Source organism: Hyaena hyaena, unplaced genomic scaffold, assembly GCF_003009895.1.
Source record: "Hyaena hyaena isolate Hyena2069 unplaced genomic scaffold, ASM300989v1 scaffold_137, whole genome shotgun sequence".
NCBI classification, from domain to species: domain Eukaryota; kingdom Metazoa; phylum Chordata; class Mammalia; order Carnivora; family Hyaenidae; genus Hyaena; species Hyaena hyaena.
In genome coordinates this window covers 43,396-69,592 of record NW_024080769.1, presented here as the reverse complement: position 1 = coordinate 69,592, position 26,197 = coordinate 43,396, and the positions used below count along the sequence as shown (strand labels likewise).

General features: G+C 36.8%; 1 protein-coding gene across 2 annotated transcripts in view; it reads right to left on the bottom strand.

The window, feature by feature from the left end:
* The window catches only part of UBE2Q2 (ubiquitin conjugating enzyme E2 Q2), a 64,297-nt gene that overhangs the window by 19,486 nt on the left and 18,614 nt on the right, over positions 1 to 26,197 (bottom strand). For both annotated transcript variants that reach the window (XM_039238178.1, XM_039238179.1), the window contains exons 4-9: positions 20,145 to 20,201; positions 16,502 to 16,642; positions 13,555 to 13,639; positions 12,720 to 12,780; positions 11,625 to 11,715; positions 2,260 to 2,318 (exon numbers count right to left, since the gene is read on the bottom strand). In XM_039238178.1, the coding sequence (XP_039094109.1) occupies positions 2,260 to 2,318; positions 11,625 to 11,715; positions 12,720 to 12,780; positions 13,555 to 13,639; positions 16,502 to 16,642; positions 20,145 to 20,201 (494 nt within the window). The remainder of the gene's footprint in view (positions 1 to 2,259; positions 2,319 to 11,624; positions 11,716 to 12,719; positions 12,781 to 13,554; positions 13,640 to 16,501; positions 16,643 to 20,144; positions 20,202 to 26,197) is intronic.

The following is a 26,197-nucleotide window of genomic DNA, read 5'->3' as shown; positions in this document are numbered from 1 at the left end:
GATGATGGAGGATATAAAATATATGGAACTGATCAATAATCTGATCAGACTCCTATAGTACTTCAACTTTAGCCTGATTGTGAGATTGCAAAGCTCTGCGTTTTATTAGTCTTTCACATTTTGTAGTTCTTCCCAAGTCAGCCAGTAAATCCTCTCCATCACTCAACTGTTGACTATGAAGACCAAGTCACTGTGATTTTGCTTCAAATCAGCATTCACCTTCCATTCATCTTTCCATTCCTACGGTACCATTTTATGTTGTCCTTACTTCACTCTAAGGGCCATCAGCTCTTAACTAGCCTTGCATTCTTCTAGGCTTTGGGAACACAATCTGTCTTCTTCCACTGTTCCTATATTTCTAAAACATTATCTTTCATATATTTTCCTGTTCCTGAACCAGCTACTGAGAGATAAATTCGGTATCCATGGGTAAGAGTTTCCTTACCGGGGGGGAAGAAAATGAAAACAAGCAACAAACAAAAACAAACAAAAAACCCTGTAACCACTCCATAATCCTAAACAACAACAAGTTATTTTGTCAGCACAATTTCATACAACTCTTCTGTATGAATTCTACTTATCTTGTTTTGTAGCTCAAACCTGTCTGGTATGCTATAAATATATCATGCTCTTTCTTAGATATGTGATTGTGTTTATTTTTTATCTATGTAGATAATTTTCCTTCAACCTCTACTGGTAGACCAAACTCAATATGAATATCAACTCACTCATATGTCAATGCCCACCTGAGATACCACCTACTTGACAAGTCTTCCCAGATCACTACTGTTGGAGGCAACTCCCTTTTCCTTTAACCTCAGAGAACTCAAGTCCACACTTCGCATTTGCCAATCATTGAAGTACTTTAATATTTTTAAATATTAATAATATTTATAATATCCTTTTATACTGCTTGCTTTTGTATAACGGAAAAAACATTTTACTAGATTTGTTTGGATAAATAACAAGCTGACTTATTATTCATTTATTCTTTTGTATAATGGGAGAATAATATCATTATAGCAAAAAGCAATGAAGAGAAACTATAACAGATTTTTAAATAGAAAATGGTATTTTTCAACTTCATGTGTTTGCCTCCACAACTAGGTGGTAAACTACTTAAAATCATAAATTCTTAAAACTCTTTAAGATTTCTCACAACAAACTAAAAAATCTGCTGGTCAAGGTTAGAGCAGATTTCAAAATGATCTGATAAGAATATTTTATACATTTATCCTGAATTTACAAAATTTTTTCAAATCTTTTCCTTAATCATTTATAGTCATCCTTATTTCTTAATCTACATTAAACTATTACTGTATCAACAATAGCAATGATCAAAGTAAGGACTGGATATTTTTAATTCTTATCAGCATAATTGCATTACCTCACAAGGCTGAATTAGTCAACTGAACATTTCATAATTCCCAAATTAGTATATATATTTTTAAGTTTATTTATTTATTTTGAGAAAGAGAAAGACTATGGAAGAGAGGCAGAGAGAGAATCGCAAGTAGGCCCCACACTGTCAGTGTGGAGCCCAATGTGGAGCTCACACTCAACTGTGAGATCATGACCTGAGCTGAAGTCAAGAGTCGGACGCTTAACCGACCAAGCCACCCAGGTGCCCTCAAATTAGTATTAATTGCTCCTAACTTAACAACCTATAGAACATTTCATAACCAACCCTGGTACCACTTCTCATCTTTTCCCATCCTTTATATGACTTCTAATCACAAAAAAAAGTAATATAAGCTTCAATAAAAATGAATGACAATTATATTCTACCAAACTGAAACCACCACCTTTAGAAGGAATTAGATGGCTAGCTCCATAGGTCCATGAGATTTTCTGTGATTATTTCTGGGAATATAGGCTTGTGGGAATCATTCTCTAATCTTAACTTTCTCTAAATCCTCAATCACAATTTATATTTGAAAAACACTTGCCTTCTTATTGTGTAACTTTTGTATTCTTTTGTATACAAAAAGGGAACATTAAAAACTCTTACTTATAAATAGCACATTGGTTTATAACCAATGGTTTTCAAATGATGGTTTCCAGCCTAGCAACAAGAGCTTCACCTGAAACCATCTTAGAAATACAGAAATGCAAATTCTCAGCTTTTCCCCACCCCTAGACCTAGTGAATCAGAAACCTTGGAATATAGCCTAGCATTCTGGACCTCCTATCACTTAACTATCCCCTCCAAATAATTCTGATGCACACTTTCCAAAGAAAATAATTACTTAAACTTACCCTCCTGAGAGAACGGGTAACACCACTCGAACAAATGGAGGATCAAATGGAAAATTATCCTAAAAAGCAAATAATCAAGTTTAATTACTTTTAAGAAAATCCTTAATATTCTATTTATTTTGAAGATTTTTATATAAAGAATGTGTACATTTATTATCTGACGAGGGTCATAAAAGTAAAAGTAGTACCAAAAGTAAAATGAAGTAAAAACCAAAGAAAATAAAAATGAAGATCAGGCCCAAACAGAACAGTGTTCTGGTAAAGTTATGAAAATTATGAAGGGGTTCCACTTCCAAAAGAACTATATAAAGGAACCATTCCAATAGTGATAGATTAGGTAACTTAGATCAATCCTCTAGCTGAGAACTAGAGGAGGTAGACAAAATGTAACTATTACAGAGCTAAGATCAAGAAGGGAACCTCTGAGTGGGACCCATCCTCCCCCTGCCTTGAGTTTTCTTTCAATTACACAAAAGGAAGATGAGAGGTCAAAAAGCTCAGCAGAACTTAAGACTCACAGGGCTAGGGATAAAAATTGGAGCTGGGGTCCAAGGAGAGGCCTGGACAAGTCCCCCACACTTTAGGTCCCAGCTGGGACCCTGAAGGACAAATGACACATTGCCCCAACTGACAAGGAATGAAGTCCAGCTTTGTGTCACCTCAATCCCTGAATAGATTCTGTGATCTTGGGTTGCTAGTGTCCAAGCCCAACAGGAGCAAATGTGAACCCTCTTTGGAGAAGAATATCACTCAAGCCTTCAAATTAGCAAATTTTTCATAATAATGTTTGTCACACAAGACTTAAAAACAAACATGTCCAGAAAATGAGAAGCAAATACACAAAACCCACAAGAGATCAAGATAATAGAATAAAAGACATAGATTTTAAAATAAACCTGTTGAATACATGCAAGGAAAGAAAACACAAGATTGAAAACCCTGACAAAGAACTAAAATTATAAAATGAACCTTACAGAAATTCTGAAACATAGAAATACAATAACTGAAATCAATAATGTAACAGATGAATTTGACCACAATAGAGACTTTAGTGAAGAAGAAATTCAGTATACAGGAAAATAGGCCAGAAAACATCCAGAATGAAGCCAAGAGAGAAAATATGTCCAAAATAACAAGACACGGGAACGTATTAAAAGGCTTATTATATATGTGGAGTCCTAGAAGGAGACAAAAGAATGGGACAGAAGCAGTTATTTGGAGAGAATGTCTGAGAATTTTCCAAAATAGATTAAACACTTCGTAAGATTGAAGCACTGCATCTATTTCAAGAAAAACAATGGAAACCCCAATGAGGGCATGGTAAATCTTTGAGTTGCTGAAAGGAATTTCCAACTGAAAAATCTACACCCAGTACAAATACTTCCAAAAATGAAATCACACTAAAGTTATTTTCCCGTTAGCAGACACAAGCTGAAGGAAATATTAAAGGATATTCTTTAGGCAGGAGAAACATGATCCTAGATGGAAATGTGGACACTGAAGACCATGAAAAGAATAAATATGCACATAGATGTAAATGAATATTGACTATATAACAATAAAGTGTAGTTTTTAGCTAAGTACAGAAAATGCATGAGTGCACATGTTTGGCAGGGAATCCATGTTCTAAGTTTTTGCATTGATAAGGAAAAGTAAAATATAAATTAACAAACATATTAGACTTAGACAAAAAGATACACTGTAATTGTAAGGGAGTAAAGAAGAGTAAGAGAACACATACCCAGGAAGCTGAAAGAGAAGAGAAACTGGAGTAATTAAAAAAAAACTAAAAAGAATGAGAAAAAGAAACATAGAATAACAATGACAAACAGAAAGCACTTATGACACAGGAGATATGAACCCTAATAGCAGTAATAGATTATATGCAAATAGACTTAGTGCTCTAATTAAATGACAAAAATCATCAGGCTTGATAAAAATATATGAAGATAAGAGAAAAGAAACCTCAGCTAATCCTCAGGCTACCAAGCACAATTTTTTTTTTTTCAAATTCTCAGTCCTGGTAACACCCTTCCAGAAGAACAAGAGCTTTCTCTCTCTTTTTTTTTTTTTAATTTTACAAATAGTTTATTGTCAAATTGGGTTCCATATAACACCCAGTGCTCATCCCCACAACTGCCCTCCTCCCTGCCCATCTCCCCCTTCCCCCCCAACTCCCATCCATTCTCAGTTTGTTCTCAGCATTCAAGTCTCTTATGGTTGGGGGCGCCTGGGTGGCTTAGTCGGTTAAGTGTCCGACTTTCGCTTAGGTCATGATCTCGCGGTTCGTGGGTTCCAGCCCCGCGTCGGGCTCTGTGCTGACTGCCAGCTCTGAGCCTGGAGCCTGTTTCAGAGTCTGTGACTCCCTCTCTCTCTGACCCTCCCCTGCTCACGCTGTCTCTCTCTCTCTCTCCTAGAAATAAATAAAAATATTAAAAAAGAAAAAAAAAAAAAGAGTCTCTCATGGTTTGCCTCTCTCCCTTTCCCCCACCATTTCCCCCCTTCTTCTCCCCCATGGTCCTCAGTTAAGTTCCTCCTAATCCTCCTATATGTGCAAACATATGATATTTGTCCTTCTCTGCCTGACTTATTTCGCTCAGCATAACACCCTCAAGGTCCATCCATGTTGCTACACATGGCCAGATTTCATTGTTTCTCATTGCCATGTAGTATTCCATGGTATAGATAAACCACATCTTCTTGATCCATTCGTCCGTTGATGGACACTTAGGCTCTTTCCATGTTTTGGCTATTGTTGAAAGTGCTGCTATGAACATTGGGATACACGTGCTCCTATGCATCAGCACTCCTGTATCCCTTGGGTAAATTCCTAGCAGTGCTATTGCTGGGTCATAGGGTAGTTCTAGTGTTAGTCTCCTTAGGAACCTCCACACTGTTTTCCAGAGGGGCTGCACCAGTCTACATTCCCACCAACAGTGTAGGAGGGTGCCCGTTTCTCCACATCCTCGCCAGCATCTAGAGTTCTCTGATTTGCTCATTTCAGCCACTCTGACCGGCATGAGGTGGTATCTCAGTGTGGTTTTGATTTGTATTTCCCTGATGAGGAGGGATGCTGAGCATCGTTTCATGTTGGCCATCTGGATGTCCTCTTTGGAGATGTGTCTGTTCATATCTTCTGCCCATTTCTTCACTGGGTTGTTTGTTTTTCGGGTGTGGAGTTTGGTGAGTTCCTTATAGATTTTGGATATTAACCGTTTATCTGATATGTCATTTGCAACTATCTTTTCCCACTCCGTTGGCTGCCTATTAGTTTTGTGGGTTGTTGCCTTTGCTGTGCAGAAGCTTTTAATCTTGATGAGGTCCCAATCGTTTATTTTTAAGAGCTTTTTCTCTTAATGAACTTATGCAACAATGGTAGCTGAAGTGGCCAAGAGCATTAGAAGTCAATCTCTGTGTGGCCAGAGAGCCAAGAAGGCTGCCCCTCATTTTCCTACAGCAGTGGGGTAGGGAAAAAGCATACTGCCTCTAATAAAGATATGATGGGATGTCTAAGAGAAATTATCTCCAATTTTATGGTCAAATAAAACAACTAATTGACTCTTAAACCAATTTGAGGGTAAAGGAGCTAAACTAAACAAACATTTGTCTTGTTCAGTTATTTCCAAGGAACACAAAAATACAGTTTTACTATTAGAATAAGCAGCATAAGTCCAGTAATTTACTTTAACTCCCTACTTCCACCCATCCTCAAGTAAGTCTCTAAGAAACATTTTAACTATGAAAACCGAATACTAATTAATAGGAGAGGAAGACAAATAGCACATTTCTGGTGGCTTTCTTAGCTTTCTACTGCAAGGGAGAATCTACCCACACAAGAAACCAACCTAATGATAATTGTTATTATATTCTACTTCCAAATAAGTACCTCACCATTTGGAGGTTCTATAAGGTTCACTTAATAGATATAATGAAAGGCATGGATGCAAAGCTTGATAAGGAACAACTTCGTTTAGATCTTTATATATGTGATCCTAAATGATAAAGGGATGCCTGGGTGGCTCAGTCAGTTAAACATCTGACTTCGGCTCAGGTCATGATCTCATGGCTTGTGGGTTCAAGCCCTGGGTAGGGCTCTGTGCTGACAGCTCGGAGCCTGGAGCCTGCTTCGGAATCTGTGTCTCCCTCTCTCTCTGCCCCTCCCCCACTTGTGCTCGGTCTCAAAAATAACTAAACATTAAAAAAACCAATAATTAAAAAAATAAATATGTGATCCTAAATGATAAAGCTTTTTAAATTGATTGTGTGGCAGTGAGAAATACTTTCATTTTATTTATTTTTTAATGTTTATTTATTTCTGAAAGATAGAGAGACAGAGCACAAGCAGGGGAGGGGAAGAGAGAGGGAGACACAGAATCCGAACCAGGCTCCAGGCTCCGAGCTAGCTGTCAGCCCAGAGCCCCGATATGGGGCCTGAACCCACGAGTCATGATCATGACCTAAGCTGAAGTCAGATGCTTAACTGACTGAGCCACCCAGGCGCCCCGAAATACTTTAAGTAATTCTTCAGAGTAACTCCTCTGCATCAAAACCTAGGGACTATTCCATAACCTCTATACCCTGGAACTCAGTAATCAATATTTTACAGAATAAGAGTTCCTTAAAGGATTATAGCAGAGAGGTTGAGGATGACATAAAAAAGAAATTTGAGTTGTTTTGGTACACTAACTCAGAAACTGAGAATCTCAAGGTTTACAAGGATCTCATGAAGTTTCCAATTCAGTATCTTGGCTTTCCAACATATTATTTTTTTATTTTTTAAGATTTATTTTTGAGAGACAGAGAGAGACAGACAGACAGACAGAGTGCTAGTGGGGGAGGGGCATAGAGAGAGGAAGACACAGAATGTGAGGCAGGCTCCAGGCTCTGAGCTGTAAGCACAGAGCCTGATGCAGGGCCTGAACCCACAAACCATAAGATCATTATCTGAGCTAAAGCAGGATGCTTAACCAACAAAGCCACCCAGGTGCCCCCTTCCAACATATTCTTAATGAGAAGGAACATCCTATACTTTTTATTTATTTATTTATTTATTTATTTATTTATTTATTTATTTAGAGAGTGCAAGTAGGGGGTAGGGATGGGACAGGAGGGGCAGGGCAGGCAGAGAGAAAGAGAGAGAGAGAATCCCAAGCAGGCACCATGCTGCCAGCACAGAGCCCAACACAGGGCTCTCCCATGAACTATGAGATCATGACCTGAGATGACAGCAAGAGTCAGACACTCAACTGACAGAGCCACCCAGGTGCCCCAGAAACATTCTATTCTCAAATTCTTGAAAGCCTGTTTCCAGATGGCTCTACATAGTTATCACTTGAAAATCATCTCCTTAGAGTTTGAGTTACTAGTTCTAATGTCTATTAAACAAAACAAAATCAAACTATCAAATTAACAAAGTGTCAATTGAAAAACAAAATCAAACTAAAGCTTCCATACATAGTCCTTTAAATAGTTGAGGACAAGCTCTCATGAGCCCCTATGTCCTCTCCAAATCCACAATTTGACCAGCTAACTTACGACATAAAAATATCTTTCAAATCCTTGCAGCTATTCTCTATATGAATCCAAATCTATCTAAATAAACCCTTCTTAAAATAGTACCTCAGAATTCAGCTCAGTGATTTAGGTATGGCTTTAAAAACCAGACCACCACTCCCTTAAAAGCACAGCATAAGATTTGCCATGTTGGTGACAAATCTAATTGGTCCCCATTTTCTCTCCTGCCCCTATCCCCAACCTTATGTTATAGCTCAAGTTCCATTTTATTATGCATGGCCTTCAAGTTGTCACCATGGACATCTAAGGCATGGACATAAATACTGTACATGCTCCTTCTCATAAATCTTTCTTTCTGAGTAATACCTGCTATCCTTCAAAGTCTGTGAATCCTGATACTGATAACTTGGCAATTCAGTTGCCAACATCACTTAGTTCAGAGCAATCACATTCTTCCCAGGCCTCTTAAGAAATACTTCAGGCCTTGGGGCGCCCGGGTGGCTCAGCTTAAAGCGTCCAACTTCGGCTCAGGTCATGATCTTGTGTTTGGAGCTCCATATCAGGTTGTGCTGAAGTTCCAAGCCTGGAGCCTGCTTCAGATTCTGTCTCTCTCTCTCTCTCTGCCCCTCCCCACTCATGTTCTTTCTCTCTCTGTCTCTTGAAAATAATTATTTAAAAAAAAAAAGGAACTACTTCAGACCTAACAAAGGCCCTTCTTTCTGGTATCAAGAGCCATGGTCCAGAAAGACAAATCCAACAGAATTTCAGCCATTTACCTCCCAGATTGTCCCATCCCTGAAGGTCTACCTAGAGCAGGAAAGTATCATGAAAACATTAACTGCAGCCACAAATCTTTCAGTTTACTGGTCAAGATTTCATATTCCCTTAAGATACCTCTCCAGGAGGAAGTAAGAGGGAAAGAACACACAGAGGGCTTTCAAAGGTACTGCTTAAGAAGAAGAAGAAAGAAGAAATAGACAATTTTTTAAAACATAATTGATGCAACTTACATTATTTCAGGTATAAAGTTCTATTTCTTTCTTTTTTTTTTAAATGTCTTTATTTTTGAGAGAATGCGCATTAAGCCAGTGGGGGAGGGGCAGAGAGAAAGGGAGACAGGATCTGAAGTGGGCTCTGTACTGACTGACAGCAGGGAACAGGATGAGGGTGGGGCAGGGCTCAAACTCATGAACCATGACATCATGACCTGAACCAAAGTCAACACAACCTACTGAGCCACCCAGGTGCCCCTATAAGATTCTATTTCTTAAGCTTGGTGTTGGACATCTGGGCTCATGATTTAATATGATTATTTATGGATTGTTCATGTTAAAACACTCTGTATATATTTTAAAAAAGGGGGGCGCCTGGATGGCTCAGTCAGTTAAACATGCAACTTTGGTTCAGGTCATGATCTCAGAGTTGGGGGGTTGGAGCCCCACTTGGGCTCTGTGCTGAAGACTGGGGCCTGGACCTTGTTTGCTTTGGGTTCTATGTGTGTGTCTCTCTCTGCTCTTCCCACATTCATGATCTCTCTATCTCTCTCTCTCAAAAATAAACATTTTTAGGGGCGCCTGGGTGGCTTAGTCGGCTAAGTGTCCAACTTTCGCTTAGGTCATGATCTCACGGTTGGTGGGTTCCGGCTCCGCGTCAGGCTCTGTCCTGACTGCCAGCTCAGAGCCTGGAGCATGTTTCAGAGTCTGTGACTCCCTCTCTCTCTGACCCTCCCCTGCTCACGCTGTCTCTCTCTCCTAGAAATAAATAAAACATTTAAAAAAATAAATAAACATTTTTAAAAATTAGGAAAAAAAAAAGAAAAGCACTACTTTCCTGGTTTATTTTTTCACCTTATGAATAATTGAAAATGCAGTCATTAGCAACTTCAGTAAATATACCAGATTCACTTTCTAGGAAGACAACGCAATTGACAACTACAAAAGTTTCTATATTAACAAAATTGAGGGAATATATCTGAGTTATTTGAAGAAAGTTCAATCATAAATGAAGATACGGGGCGCCTTGGTGGCTCAGTCAGTTGAGCGTCTGACTTCAGCTCAGGTCATGATCCTGCACTTTGTGGGTTCGAGCCCTGCACTGGGCTCTGTGCTGACAGCTCAGAGCCTGGAGCCTGCTTCTGTCTCTCCCTCTCTCTCTGCCCCTTCCCCACTCTGTCTCCCAAAAATAAATAAAAGTTTAAAAAATAAATTAAGTAAATGAAGATATATCCCCAAAAATGTATATACACAAAAGCTAAGTAAAAAGTTCAAAAAATTACTTTTTGCAAGTATGTTCTGTCATGTCTTTGCTTTCTTTCTTCAAAACCCCTCATATCCATCTACTTTCACCTATGTCTACTACCATCATTCTTCATTACTCCTTGCCCAGATTAAAATTAAAGCCCCAGTAGTCTCCCAAAAATCTACCCTCTCCTATCTGATGCTGAAGACATTATGTCTTCATAAACTGTTTAAAAATAATAATAATAAAAAGCCTAACAGACCAATCATGCCCCTACCTAAAAACCTCTACTGGTTCTTTAGTGTCTAAAGGTTAAGATCCCAGACTCTTCATCATGGTCTCCAAAGCAGTACAGCCTTCATTACCGATTTCTCCCTCGGAAGACTGCAGGCTCTTGCAGGCATTATATTTTAGATGCCTCCATGTCCTCAAGCCTTCTATAGCCCCTCTACAGTCCCTAATGCACTAAAGTCTACCTAAGTGAAATGGAAAAATATACATATCCGTAAATTTTTTCCCAATTTAAAAGAACACAGCAAAAAGAGGCTCTATATAATTCAAATATAACTCCTTAGAAACACACGTCATAGTTTTTTTTTTTGAAACAAAAGATTTAAAGCTACATTTATCCATATTCCATATTGAATCATCATATTTTAGCTAAATTCTATTGCTATTCTTCATTAACCTTTACTCTTATCATTTAAAGAAAGGTATTAAATATAACACATAAATTTAGAAAAGTATGTAACGTATAAAAGTATGCCATTATATATTATAAAATATGCATGCATGTAATCACAACCCTGGTCAAGAAACAGACTAGAGCCAGTATCCAAGAAGTCACAAGAAGTCCCTTTCCGCTTACAAGTCCATCTCTCTCACCTAGATTTACTCCCTGTCTTCAACTGTATGGTAATCACATCTTTGCTTTTCTTGGTAGTAATTACTCAAGTTTGAATCCAAAAATCTGTGTTTTTCAACCTTTTTAATTTCTGCTCCACTAACAAGGCTTTTTAGAAAATTATTTTTCTGAATCTACCCTCCACCACAGACATACTGGGTTAACAGTTTATATAATATCACCCCTTAAAGGACAACAGACCACTGTAATATCTAAGACTTTTTTTTCACTCCAAGGACCAGTTTTCAACCCACTGGTGGGGATATTGCCTCCACTGAGAAGGCATGCCCTAAACAATTTAGTTTTACCTATTTTTGAGCTCACTATAAATGAGATTGTACAAAACTTGTTTGGGGGCCTGGCTTCTTTGGCTCAACATTGTGTTTAAGATTTACTCATCTTTTTGCACATAGCTCTATTACTTTTTATATGAATACTACCATATTCCCTTCTACTGAAACATACTTGGGTTATTTTCTGTTTCTGTTCTGTTCAGTTTGAGTACCTAAGTACTCATTTCTTGCAGGATATGTATATATAGATATGTGTGTGTGTGTGTGTGTGTGTGTGTGTATATGAGGGGAATTCTTGAATCACAAGGAGTGAATACCTTCCACTTTACCAAATAATCCCTAATTGTTTTCCCAAAGCAATTATAAAATATACATTTCCATTAGAAGTATATGGAGTCTCCTTAAAATTTTCTTACCTTAAAAGAGAAGTTAAGCAAAATATATTCTATGCCTTCTTTTTCTTTTAGGATCTGAAGATCACTGTGCAAAGGACTATCAGGATCGACCCTAAGAATTATATAACAAACAATTAAAATAAGAAGTCCAAAGATTTTTTCTTACTAACCACAAAAATGAACCAGTTCAAGAGCTAAACAGAGCCCCTAGATAAGTTTCAAACATAAACTTGCTCTATGGTCCCTGGAAAAATAAACGCAATAGGTTCCAACTCCCTGGGATTAAATGTCCAAAAAGATTACGGTATTCTAAATCCATTCCCATAAGGGGATTCGAAGTTAGCGGTCATTCTAAAGGAAAGTCATATGTACATAAATTTCCTCAAGAACTAAAAAAAAAATTAATCTGCTTCTCTAAAATTGTACTATTATTAGCCAAGGGGTTCAAGGAGAGAAAAATTATCACAGACAAGCGCCAAAAAAGTGAAATTGCTAACAAAATCTAAATTTGTCTACAACTGATTCTACATACTCAGGGCCTACTCAAATTCCTCATTTCAAATATAAACTGGTTATCATAATCAGGTTATTAAATTCACTTTTGTTTCTATAGTTCCCAATTTATCTCACTAACTCCATGAAACACTTTATCCCATAGCAAGTCCTTCTTTTTCTCCTTCCACTTCCTCACTTTACTTATTTAAGCCTAAGAAACAGCTCATCTCAACAACATGAGAACTATTTCTAAAGAAACACAGTCTAAAGTTCTAAGTAAAAACCATATTTTATTTTAAATGATTTTTTTTTAATGTTTTATTTATTTCTAGGAGAGAGAGAGAGAGACAGCGTGAGCAGGGGAGGGTCAGAGAGAGAGGGAGTCACAGACTGAAACAGGCTCCAGGCTCTGAGCTGGCAGTCAGCACAGAGCCCGACACGGGGCTCGAACCCACCAACCGCGAGATCATGACCTGAGCGAAAGTCGGACGCTTAGCCGACTAAGCCACCCAGGTGCCCCGTAAAAACCATATTTTAGAGTATCAAATTAAGGGAGAAAAAAGTCTCCATTGTGTAAGCCTATTTTTACAAAGACTGGATTAGCATATAAGAGTCACTTACTTCTGCAGTTTAACATGCCAGTCATATAAACTGTCATTTATGAGTTCCACTGAATAAATCCCTGTAAAGATATAGACCATATAAGTTACTCGGTCTTTGATCTTATAAGTCCGCTTATTTGATCTTATAAGTACCACTTTGGTATAAATGAACACACTAAGTAACCATCAAAATCTAGAAATTTTGCTATTAAAACATGGAACAACTAAGCTGTACTGTAAATATTTTGCCACTGAGTTGAGTATCTTATACTCTCAATATATAATTAAAGCCCCCAATGAAGAGGATTCTTTAATGAGTTGACAAACTGTTTACCGTTAACTATGAATGGGAGGGGGGAAAATTATGCATAAATCATGTGTACTTTAAAATTCTTCTATACACATGCAATTAGTTCTATAAAAATGAAACCCCTCTATAGTTTTAAAAACTTTCTTCAACTTTCCAGGGCATCTTTCCAACTTAGTCTATAAGAAGTCTACGGTCAATCTTTAAATAACTCTATAGAAATTTAATGGATATGCCATAATTTAACCAATTCCACCCTATATCTGATTATTAAGTTTTAATTTGCGACTACAAACAATGCTATAGCAAACAAGGAATTATTTAACATTTAAAAATAAACCCAGATTCAGATATTTAACTGTACTTGAACAAGTAAACTCATCTTATTCCACCTTCCACATCTTGTGATAACTTGATTAAATCTGCATTTAAAATCCCTAATACAAAGTTCATAACCACTTCCGTGCCTGTCCAGTTATATTATGAGAACTGAAAGTTACTGTTTGAAACTTAACAACATAGGGGCAATAGACCCAAGGATCCTTACCTGCTTTATAACTCTGTGATCTGTATATGTCCCTGAGCTCTTTCATAAGCCTATCTGAAGCTTGCACAGACCCAGATACTGCACCCTGAAACAGAAAAATTGCTGTTTACCAAGATCTATAGAGTCCAATAACTGAAGATTTCAGGTACATAAGCCTGAAAATTTAAAATGAGATTTATAAAAATACATCAGCACCCAACATTTTAAAAACTCAAAGAAGCTAAATAATTATAAAGGATTATAAAGTTTCAACAGGAAAATAAAATTAGGGGACAAGTCTGGCTCATTTACTGTTTAAAAAAAAAAAAAATGTCTAACCAACCTGTCTAGATCACTATGGCTCCTGAAGTAGCCTAGAACTTAGTATAACCTATTTCAAATTCTACTGATTTTTTAAAATATTAATGTTTTTCTTTTTTTGAATTTTATTTTTTTAGAGCACTTTTAGAATCACAGCAAAACTGAAAGAAAGGTCCAGAGATTTACCATATAATTGTCCCCACAATGTATAGTCTCCGTTATTATCAATATCCTTTACCAGAAGATACACTGCTTTTTTTTTTTTTTTTAAGCTTATTTATTTGGAGAAAAAGCAGGATCAAGCAACCTCTGCACTGCCAGTGGAGATGCTGACACAGGGCTCTGTCTCACGACCATGAGATTATAACCTGAGCCAAAATCAAGAGCTGGATGCTCAACTGTGAGCCAGCCAGGCACCCCCAGAAGGTACATTTCTTAAATTGATGAATCGATTAACACATCATTATCACTGAAATCCATAATTTACCTGAAGGTTCACTTTCAGTTTTGTACACTATATGGGTTTGGAAAATGTATAACGACACATATCCATCATTTCAGTATCACACAACGTATTTTCATTTCCCTAAAAATCCTCTGTGCTCTGCCTATTTATCCCTCCACCACATCTCTGGCAAGCACGGATCTTTTTATGGTCTCCACATTGTTGCCTTTTCCAGAATATCATACAATTAGAAACATACAATTATGTAGCCTTTTCATCAGATTGGCTTCTATCACTTAGTAATATGGATTTAAAGCTCCTCCGTGTCTTTTCATGGTTTGACAGCTCATTTCTTTTTTTTAGCAGGGAATAATATTCCATATTGTCTGGATGTACCAGTTTATTGATTAACCTACTGAAGGATATCCTAGTTGCTTCCAAGTTTTGGCAATCGTGAATAAAGCTGCTATAAACATCCAGTATGCAGGTTTTTGTCTGGACAGAAGTCTTCAATTCATTTGGGTAATACCAAAGACTTCAACTGCTGGAATATATGGTAAAAGTTATGTTCAGTGTTGTAAGAATCTGCCAGACTGTCTTCAAAAGTGGCTGTACCATTTAACATTCCCATCAGCAATGAGTGAGAGTTCCTGTTGCTTCACACCCTCATCAGCATTTGGTATTGTCAGTGTTCCTGATTTTGGCCATTCTTTTTTTCATTTTGACTATTTTATAGGCATGTCAGCTCACCAGCAAATTCTGAAAATACTAGAAGACCCTTCCCATTTTAGACTATCAACTAAAACAGTTTCATTAGTCTGACTATAAGCAAAAACGTTACACTGAAGGTCTACTTTACATTAAGAAACTGAGAAATAACATGTTCACCTGCAGCTAGTTTCAGTTCTCTTCCATGTTGAGATTTCTCTAAAAATGAAACTGCACCAATATGTTATCCTAAGACTAAATAGGAATGCAACAACTTCTCATAAGACAAAAGCATTTGGAATTCCTTAGTTAAAAAAATATACTGATCATGTAAAATTTAAATGTTAATAGCACCACGCCTTGGGGAACGGGTGGCAATCAGGTTCACAAAGTTATTACTTCTTACATTCTTTAACTTGTTTAAGCCCTAGTTTCACACCTATAGAATAGGAAGAATATTTTACGAGTGGCTATAAAGGTTAAATGGGAAGGTTTATAAAGTTTAAAGTACTTAGCTTAGTGTCTCTCGTATGAAAACATTCAAAAAATTATAATTGCTTTGATTATAATATACAAACTGAAAGCAATCACAAGATACAGAAAGTATAGTAATCTTAATTTAAATGGCACAAACTTTTTTTTAAAAAAAATAATCAAGATAAGGGTTGGGCTAAATTTCTTTGCTCTCTTAAAAAAAAAGACTTGCCAATTAAATTAATAGTGTAAGACTGAAGGAGAGCGAATAATTCATCTGCTTACAATACTTGGCATTTCCCTACATAATTAATTCCCTGTTTTTGAGAACCTGTGCCCAAGAAAAAGGTCTTTCTGAGACAGATGTCATAGGTTTGGTAAATAGCTCTAATACAAAGAAGTAAGTGTTAAATGGCTAGACTCCTATGTTTCCCTACTTTGGGCGTTTTAATGTATCATTCTCACTTATTCTCCTCAGTAATCATCCAAAAGGTATGTATTATCTACACTTTAGAGTGGAGGAAACTGAAGCCACACAGCTGTGTTTGTTACCAACTCAGTGTTCATTCACTCTATACCCCATGCCACTGCACATAAAAGAGATGTTAGGTCAAAAGAAAAAAATACTTTTGGTTTGGTTAGAGCAGGATAGACCAGATGGCAGTTCTGTGGAGAAGAATTTAAACTGTACTCTATTTGTAGAAAACACTAAATATAAATACATACATCTCATAGAAGGGTAAGCGGTATAAACGGGCTGGAAAGGGAGTACATATAGTGAACAGCAAGTTAATTCCAGCATGTAAAAAGCAGATGAACATGGTAGAGAGCTATCAACAGATGAGAAACTTCAACCACCACCACCCACAAAGGCAACAAAACATGGCTGAATCCACAACACAGGCAAGAGGGGATGAGGGTAGCTTAGACTGGTAGCTTAATGAATTGTCCTTGTTTATATTATTACCTATACTTAGTTAATCCCAAAAGTGCAGGTTCTGTATATTTGCAAATACGTACTTTGAGATGGTCTTGCCTTTGAGTCTTCCTAATTTTCTCTAATATTGCCAAGTTTTCTTTTTCAATTCCTTCATCCTCTGACTTTTTTCCACTAATAGGCTCTTCTTCCTTCATCTCATAGTGATCCAAATCTTCTATGTCCTACAAAGAGAAGAAAAATATTAGCTTATTGAAGCTTATACCAAAAGTTAAATTACTCTTCACTCAACAGAATAAGCAAATGGAAAGGGGAAAAAAAACCCATCACATTCAATTCAGAAGGTTCCATCTTTTCATATCCTACATTTTAAGAGCTAGAATCTGAGTAAAGCATATTTAATACTTTTATAAAGCCATAACTCTTACTAAATAAATCTCCTATTAAAAGAAACTTTTGCAACAGTTTAGCATTAGGTATCAAGAACCTTATTTATACTTTGTTCCAGTAATCGACTTCTAGAAATCTACTGTAAGGAGCTAATTTAAAATGTGAACATTGACTTAGGCATAAAGATGCCCATTTAAACTTTATAGCTGCAAACCCCTCCATAAAACTCAATGTGCAAAAATGCCAGAGCAGGTACCTCAATTCCACAAAATATAAGAAGACCATTGAAACGTCAACATAGCATAATTGTTTCTTCTTTATCAATAATGAAACAAAAGGGCAGTGAGGATGGCAGTGAGCCAATCCCTGATTCCTTGGTGGGGGGGAGGGGGATGGCTGGACACTATGGGCACCAGGTTCTGTGCTCAGGCTCCACCTGTTGCTTCTGGCTACTGCTCTGGCCTTGCCCCAGACCTGGGGTGAGCCGGGGGACTAGGTACCCTTGGTGACCATAGGGACCGTGCTAGTTAGAGCTGTGCTGTCCAACAGAGCACTCTCTTGTTTCTTGTGGCTGCTGAGCACTTGGAATGTGGCCAGTCTGAACAGAGGTATGCCTTAAGTTTACAGTCCATACCAGATTTGGAGACTTAGTTAGAAAAATAAAGAACTCATTATGTTGTTTTATATCAATTATGTTGAAATGATAATAATTTGAACAGACTAGGTTAAAAAACATATTAAATGGAAAAAGTAATGCAATGAAAAAGCATACAAAACTGAATATATATGGGGCACCTGGGTGGCTCAGTCAGTTAGGTGACCCAACTGTTGATTTTGTCTCAGGTAATGATCTCACACTATGTGGGATCAAGCCCTGTGTCGGGCTTGTAGCATGGAGCCTTCTTGGGGTTCTCTCTCTGTCCCTCTCTTGCTCACGCTCTCTCTCAAAATAAATAAACTTAAAAAATGAAAAACTGAATATAAATCTCAATTATGCTAAGATAAACAGAAAAAACAGATTAGGACATAACTGAAATAATAATGGTTATTTCTAGAGATATTTAGCACTTTTCCTTTTTTTCCAAATTATCTACAGTAAGCAACTACTGACTTTTATAATTAGGAAAAATTTAGATTAAGAATTTGAATAATATCCCTTGGTTAATCCCTACATCACTACTCTCCTCCCTCCCTTCCCATATCATCTATTCTTAAATCTATGCAGAACTTTTAAAATCCTAACCTTTTTCTATTATTTTCTCTTTAAATCATCAAAATCTTCTAAAGGAGTAGCTGACACTTATTACCTCCACTTTTTTTTTTTTAAGTTTATTTATTTGAGAGAGAGGGGGGAAGAGAGAGAGTGCTTAAGTGCCAGGAAGGAGCAGAGAGAGAGAGAGAGAGAGAGAGAGAGAGAGAATCCCAAGCAGATTCCATCCACAGTCAGCGTGGAGCTCGACTCAGGACTTGGGACTTGGAACCTATGAACGGTGAGATCATGACCTGAGTGGAAATCAAGAGTGTGACACTTAACGGCTACAACACCTAGGCGTCCCACTATCTCCATTATTGTAGGCAAACTAACTCATTTTGATTTGTAGACCGGTTAAAGATCACCTCCATCCAGATTCGATGGTGTTTTTCGTAGACTCATCTTTTCAACCCCTATTATTACATTCCTTTCTTATTCAGACTCTGTCCATCACTCCATGTTTTGTGGAATGCCCTCCCCATGAAAGGTTTGCACTTTTCAGCCCCAATGTTCCATCCATCCCACACTTATTTTCTTCAGAGTTCTCACAAATGTCCTTAAATCTGTATCTCCTCCTCTATCTTCAAAGTCAGCCACATTCCTATCCATAAATCTTCTCCACTTGAGTATTAACGATGAATTCTGTTCTGTGTGGATTATCCTTATAGAACAATGTTCTCAGCACACCTTTTTCTGCTTAAGGCCTTTTTCTCAACAGTCACACTAAATATAAATATATTTGTCTCTAACTCAAGACTTCTAGCCATCTGCTTTTCTAGCCAACCTTGCCTTCCTTTCATGACTCCAACACATCAATCTTAAATCTCCCCAGATAGCTTCAATGCACCTAAACACACCACACCCAAGACTATTCGGGACTTTTTACCATATTATTTTAGTTACCTAGATTATCTTCTTTTCACCTATCTTAACCTGACATCTTTGAAGTCCAGGCTCCTATCTTTCTAGATTTCCCTAAATGCTGCTGTCTCTTCTTTATATATCTTGAAGGAAAAAATGAAAAGTACATAAACTCTGAGTAGAATGTCTACTTCATTGTACACTGAACCCATGGAAAAGGCTTAAAAACATGAATTGTTTTTTAACATTTAACTCTATCCCAAAAGTCATACAAATTGGACGTTAAGAATTATTTTGATCCCAGACTCACAAAACAAACCCACAACTACTTCTTTAGTTTTAAGGCATTCTAAGAAGTGTATTTTACGTTTAAGATTTTCCAAATCAAGAAAATAAGGTAATAACCTGAATTAACTCTAAGATCCAAAACAGAAAAGATGTTTTAAAATCAAGACTGTGGAACTCAAATACCTTTTATGTGGTCAACGTAGAACTAGATCTCCACTCTGAAGTCTGCATTTAAACACAAAGCCTCAGAGCCTGAAAACCTCTAAAATTGTATCAGTGACTGGCAATTAAACTGGCCTAAAATCATAGAATTTGCCCTATGAAATTCTTAGATTATTTCTAGTGAGTAGTCCCTGAAATGTTCTCAAATGCTCCTTTTATTTAAATTCAGAATATTTTTTTCTAAAATATTTATTTTGGGGGAGAGTGTAATCAGGAGAGGGGCAGATAGAGGGGGACAGCAGATCTGAAGTGGACTCTGTGCTGACAGGCTGAAAGCAGTAAGCCCAATGTGGGGCCTGAACTCACAAACGGAGATCATGACCTGAGCCAGTCAGACACTTGACTGAGTCACCTAGGCACCCCTAAATACAGAATTTTTAAAACTTAGTAGTTCCTCTTCCTAAAAATAACTAAATATAGGTTAAGTATTGATTACTATTAAATGCAAATATAATTTTAATGCTAAATGTTAATAAGAGATTTTCTAGGAAATCAAATCCAAAGACATCAGATAAGCAATTTGCTTAAAACTGTATCATTAATTAAAGCAAAAGGCAGACTTTAGAAATTGCATTCAATTTCAAATACAATGTGCTTTTTATTATTCCACATTAACCACAGTTTATAAAGGAGACTGCATAATTACTTAAAATGTTCAAAAATGAAGATATAGTATTTATAAAATGTGATTTTTTTTAACATAAAACACCTACTTCAGCCATCTCTTCCTCTTCCTCCTCTTCTGAAGTTACTTCTTCTGTTGTCCCATTCTGAAAAGGAAAAAGAATATGCTAGGGCTATACAGAGTAAGCACACACTGAGTACATTAGAAGACTTTAGGGACAAGCTATCATTCATCTGTCACTAAAATTCCACTAAAAGAACTCATTTGTTGAACATTTACTTTTGAATCCAGGTTTGACGTGACAAATAATATTTATCAGTTTTTTAAAAAGAAACAAGTTTGAATAATTCAACTATAGATGTCTTGGGAATAAACAAAAGCAATCAATCAATTATAAAGCAAAACTTCAGAAAATTTTAAAATGTTCTCAAAAGATTTTACTCATAAGGCTATGTACATAAGGTCAAAGCCACTGACTTCTTCCACTTAAAATAAATATTCCAAACCTTGATTTCCTTAAAATAGCTACCTTTTTAACTTTGAAAAGCCTGAATCTTTCCATAAATTCCATTGTCTTACATTTTTTTATTATACATTTTTAAATGTTTATTTTTGAGAGGGAGAGAGGCAGAGCACAAGCAGGAGAGGGTGAGAGAGAGAAAGAGACCCAGAATCTGAATCAGGCTCGCACAGAGCCCAACGCGGGGCTCAAACCCACGATGGATCCATGAGATTGTGACCTGAGCCAAAGTCAGATGCTTAACCGACGGAGACACCCAGGTGCCCCACCACTGCCTTACATTTTAAAAGGTCTAATGTGTTATAAAGGAGTAGACATTTCACAAAACTAAAAATTATAAAATGATCACCATTTCACTATAGAGCCACTTTTCTTTTTTGCAATATGTCATTTTACCACAGAATACTTCTCTGCAAGACACAATTGTCAACTCATTCACAAGGAACCTGACGGGGTTTAAGAAGGACCTTCATAACTAGTTTTAGCAGAGCTCAAAAAGACAACTTTTCTAAACCAGAGCAAAGTTCTCTACAACACAGTGGATAAAGTTAGGAGGATTTTTCTGTCTTTCCAGAAATACTTGCTGTATTTGTTCCAAGTATAGCTGGTAAGGATCACTTTATTATATAGGAGGCCTAACTTGATGGCCTCTTACTGTGGGTGTCAGAGCCAGAGAGAAAGGCACATTTAAAAAAAATATAACTCAACACAGTAGCAAAATCTAATAAACCCCTCTCTTCCTTTTACTCAGAGGAGTTGGAAAGTCGGCCTGCCAGAACCTCCCCATTCACATGTCATAGGTGTACAAATCAGGAGAGTGGAGGCCACAGCAGAGAAGACTGACAATTGTGGAGGACAGTCATATTAACCACTGACAATGATTAATGGTATGCCTCATCTATGCAGATAGCCAAGTACCACCAGATATTTAAAGAAAACCAGCAATTGGGGCGGGGCGGGGGGGGGAGGCACACCAAGTTGAACGAACAGAAGAGGTGACCAGAAGCATTATTAATGAAGAAGATAAAACAATTAAAAAATCTAATTGGAATCTTTAGCAATACTTACGATATTGCATCCACAAAATATAAAAAATTTTCTGTGCAAAGGAAAAGGCAATTCTAGGAAATCAAAAAGAATCAATCAGAAAAAAAAGATACAAAAACACCTGGTAGAAGGGCCAGAGAACACAATAGATTTGAGGACCAAAACATTTATAATTAAGACGATGACCAAATTGTAACATTGCCTTAGACTGCAGAGAAAAAGGAGATAGGGGATGGGAGAGGAAGGGGTTCAGAAAAAGAAGAGTTAAGGGATATAGGAGATAAGAATATAGAGAACTAATATTCATCCACTGTTCATCCATAAAACTGAGGGAAAGAAATAAGAGACAAAGGCTGACAAGCTAAAGAAAGATTTCAAATATTAAATGGCTGTGAATGCCCCAAAGGAATATTGAAAAGTAAAACTCTGTACTTTACAGTTAAAGAAAAAAAAAACCATGCCAACGTTCAAAAAGAAAAATTATAGAAAAAGAATCGGGCATCAGGCTTTTCACCTGCAGCAATAAATCTTGGAAGATAAAAGTGTAAAGAACCTAGAAGAGACTCAATTATGAACTCAGAATTCTGTATGTAGTTCCAACAGGACAGGCGCAATTTCTGTGTTTCTTCTCCCCTGGATTATCAGCACCTATACAGAGTACTTTACACAGAGTCAGGTGTTGAATAAATAATAAAACAGACACCGAGTACTCAAGGAACACTCTCCATATACATCCCCAGAAATCCTTTCTAGAAATAATAGAGGACATGATTCAGGGATATATTTTTGGAGGTGGAAAGCAACCATGGAATACAAGAAATGGCAATAAGCAAAGACATAATAACACCAATGGTTAAGTTGAAGTAATTGTACAGGCCATATTCTCTGACCAGAGAAAAACTAAAAATAGCCCCAAAGCCACCTAAGAATGTTAAATTTTTTTTCTAAAGAACTCTTAAGTTTAAGAAGAAATTGATCCTCACATCCCAGTAATCCAACTTCTAAGTATGTGACCAGAAAAATGCTTGCACAGGTGTTCCACAAAATATGGACAAGAATGATCATAGTAGTACTATTCCTAAGAGCAAGCTGGAATCAACTCAAATGGATAAAAATGTTATGGTATATTCAAACAATGGAATACAGAAATGAAAAATGGAATACAGAACTACAGCTACACATATTATGAATAACTTCAATACATAATGTTAAGCCAAAAACAGACATGAAAGAACACATATGACTCTTAATATGAAGCTTAAAAACAGGCAGCAGTAAATCACATTGCTCAGAAAGGTGGATATAGATGATAAAACTAGAGAAAACAAAGATTAGCATAGAAGGGAATGATTATCTGGAAGGAGCCTGCAAAAGGTTTCAAGCACTAGCAACAGTAGGTTTCTTCACATGGGTTGGGGACTGGGTGGTCATTCCCAAGTATTCACTGTAATTATTACACTAAACTTATGGACAAAAGATGGAATCAAACCACTCTGGAATTACAAACTACTTAGAAAAGAAATATACTACATTTTAAAGCCTATGCAAGGAAATCAAATAGCACTAAGAAAATGTATACCTTTGTTAAGAAAGCAATTTAAATCAAAATGATCCAATAAACTAGAAAAGCAAAAGGAGAGTTAAGACTCACACAAAAATGAAAAAGAAAATTGGATTAAAAAAAATAAAAGGACTGATTCTTTCAAGAGACAAATAAATAGACAAGCTTCTGATGAGTAATCAATGATAAAACTAGGAAAAGAGCTTCATAACCATAGATTTAAAAGTATAAATGAAGTAATCATTTTATTAGAAACTTAAAATTACTAAAACTGGACTAAAGGAATGGAAAATATGAAGACTAATACATGGAAAAAAATGGATCAGGCTCAGATGTTCAATTAAACCAGGGTTTTGCAATCTTGGAAGTATTGATAATTGGTGCTAGATAATTCTTTATCATGCAGGACTGACATGACATTGTAGCACACTTAGGAACATCCCTCTTCCCACAAAATGCTACCCAACCATTTATGACAACCAAAATTATCTCCAAATGTTTCCAGAGGCCTCATGAGAGGCAAATTTGGACCCTTTTGAGAATTTATGTCCTAGACCACAGAAAAAAATATATAAAGCTTACCAAGTCATCTTACAAGACTACATAACCCTAATACTGAAATGAAACACAAGAAGAACCTAAAAAGAAGCAAATAAACCAAAATACTTTACAATCTCACTTAAAGTAGAACAAGCCAAAAATAAAGTATTATTATATCCATCATGTCCCTCTTGTCACCACCTACGCAGGTGCTGCGTATTTATTATGAAATACAGGATGATTCACAATTAGTAAACTTCTTTACACAATTCACAAAGTATATATCTATATAGAATTATACGTACAATCATGAAAAACAAGGTAGATCTACACATACTGTGTCCATAATGTATTGTTAAGTAAGAAACCAAGGTTGCAGACATTCCAGAGAGAAAAAATTGAACACAAAATATATATATTTCTCCCATTTTCTCTTTCTTAAGTCTCCATAGAATTATAATGAATAAACCCTATATAAACACACAATGATAACAAAAAGGAAGTGGGGCTACCAGCAGAAAAGAATTCATGCATACTAGCAGATGACAATACATGGAAGAACAATAATTAATAGAGCAAACAAGCAAAGTAGTTTAGGGGGTTGGTTATAGGAGGCTAATTTGTCCCACTGCACCCTGGAGAGGCTCAAGACTCTTAAGACACCCAGTAGCCTGGACAGCAGGAGTAATGGACAGGACTGAAAACAGGTATCTACCTTAAGCAGGAGATAAGAAGGTTTCATATCCAAAGAAACCAAGGAGTTCCAGCTGCCATTTATTATTTATTATACCAGGAAATAGACAGGTGGGGAAGAGGGGTTGGAAATGCCCTTAAATTTCTCCTAAAAAGCTATCAGTTGACAAGTCTTGGCCACAAAGAACTCTGTCATCTTTTTAGTACCTCTCTAAAGAAATATATGAATAAGAAAAAAAGGAAGAAAAAGAAAACTATAAATGAGCAATATAGAATAAATATAGGTATTTGAGGAAAGTCTTAAGAAAAAATGACCAAGACAGACTAGAAAAAAAACTTATTAAAGAGGAAATAGAGACTCTAGAGAGGGAGAGAATAAAGGTAGCTTACCTTAAGGGTAGCTCCTTAAAGACACTTATGAATATATCTATAAATCAGAAATAAAATGCTATGAATAAATAATCAGAGAATAAGGAAACGCTCTTAGAATTTATATCACTGGAGAGGACCTCCAATGACCACATCCTCCAGCATTCATCCCCCTACATAGTCCCCTCCCAAAGTCAATCTGGACTTGTCCCATGACTTGCTTTAACCAATAAATATGGTAGAAATGCCACTGGGCCAGTTCCAGATCTAAGCCTTAAGAAGGCCTAAGAGCTTCTACTTTTGTGCTCTTGGAAGCCAAAAATTAAGAATTCTGACTACCTTCCTGAATGGAGGGAAGCCAAAAGAAGGGGTCCATCCAAGAAGAGGATGAGAAGCCATGTGAAAAGAAAGGCTGGGTGGAGAAACACGAAGGCACCACATATAGGAGTTAAAAAGCCATTTTAGACATTCCATTACAGTCAGGTGTCCAAATGACTACCAGTCCCAGCCACTATCTGACTATGCAGGAAGGCCAGCAGAAAAAAACTGTCCAGCTAAGCCTAATTAACCCACACAATTGTGAGTAATAGAATAAATTCAGTTCAGGGTAACTGGGTAAGCAGCAATAAATCAAAACCAAAACGTTATGCTGTCCAAATAATATATTCAAAAATTGGAGGAAAAAACTTCCAGAATTTGAAATTAAAAGACAGAGACAGAATATGGAGATAATATAGAAGATACAAGAACTCAAGCAAAGAAGTCTAAAACCCCATTAGTAGGCATTCCAAAAATGAACAAATAAAGAAAATGGAAAGGAGAAAGTTATCACAGAAAAAAATACAAGAACACCGAACCAAGGAGAAAGATTAAGGAGTCCACATATGAAAAAGGCCCATCCATACCGAGTCTCAAGGAACAGTGTGAGGAAGAAAAAATAGAGGGGCAGGGAGAGGCGGAGAGAGAGACTGCAACTAAAATATGCCAGTGTAATATTTGAGAACGCCAAGAAAAAGACAAACTTTTAAGTTTCCCAAATCACGCATAGAGGAGTGAGACTCAGAATGGCATCAGGCTTAAACAGCATCATTGGCTAGAAGATGACAGGTCAGTCTTTGAAATTTTGAGGGAAAATTATTTTCAACCTAGAATCACATATTCAACTATCAATCAAATGTGACCGTAAAATATAATAGCATGTAACATTTGTTGGGCATTTTCTGTGTGCCAGGCACTGCTCTAAATGATTTACATGCACCAACTAATTTTATCTTCCTAGCTTCTCCCAATTATAGGTACTACTACTATTTCTCCCATTTCACAAAAAAGAAATTGATGCACACAGTGGTTGGGTAATTATCCCAAGGTCAGAAAGCTAATAAGCAGCAGCACCAAGATTCAAACCTATAGT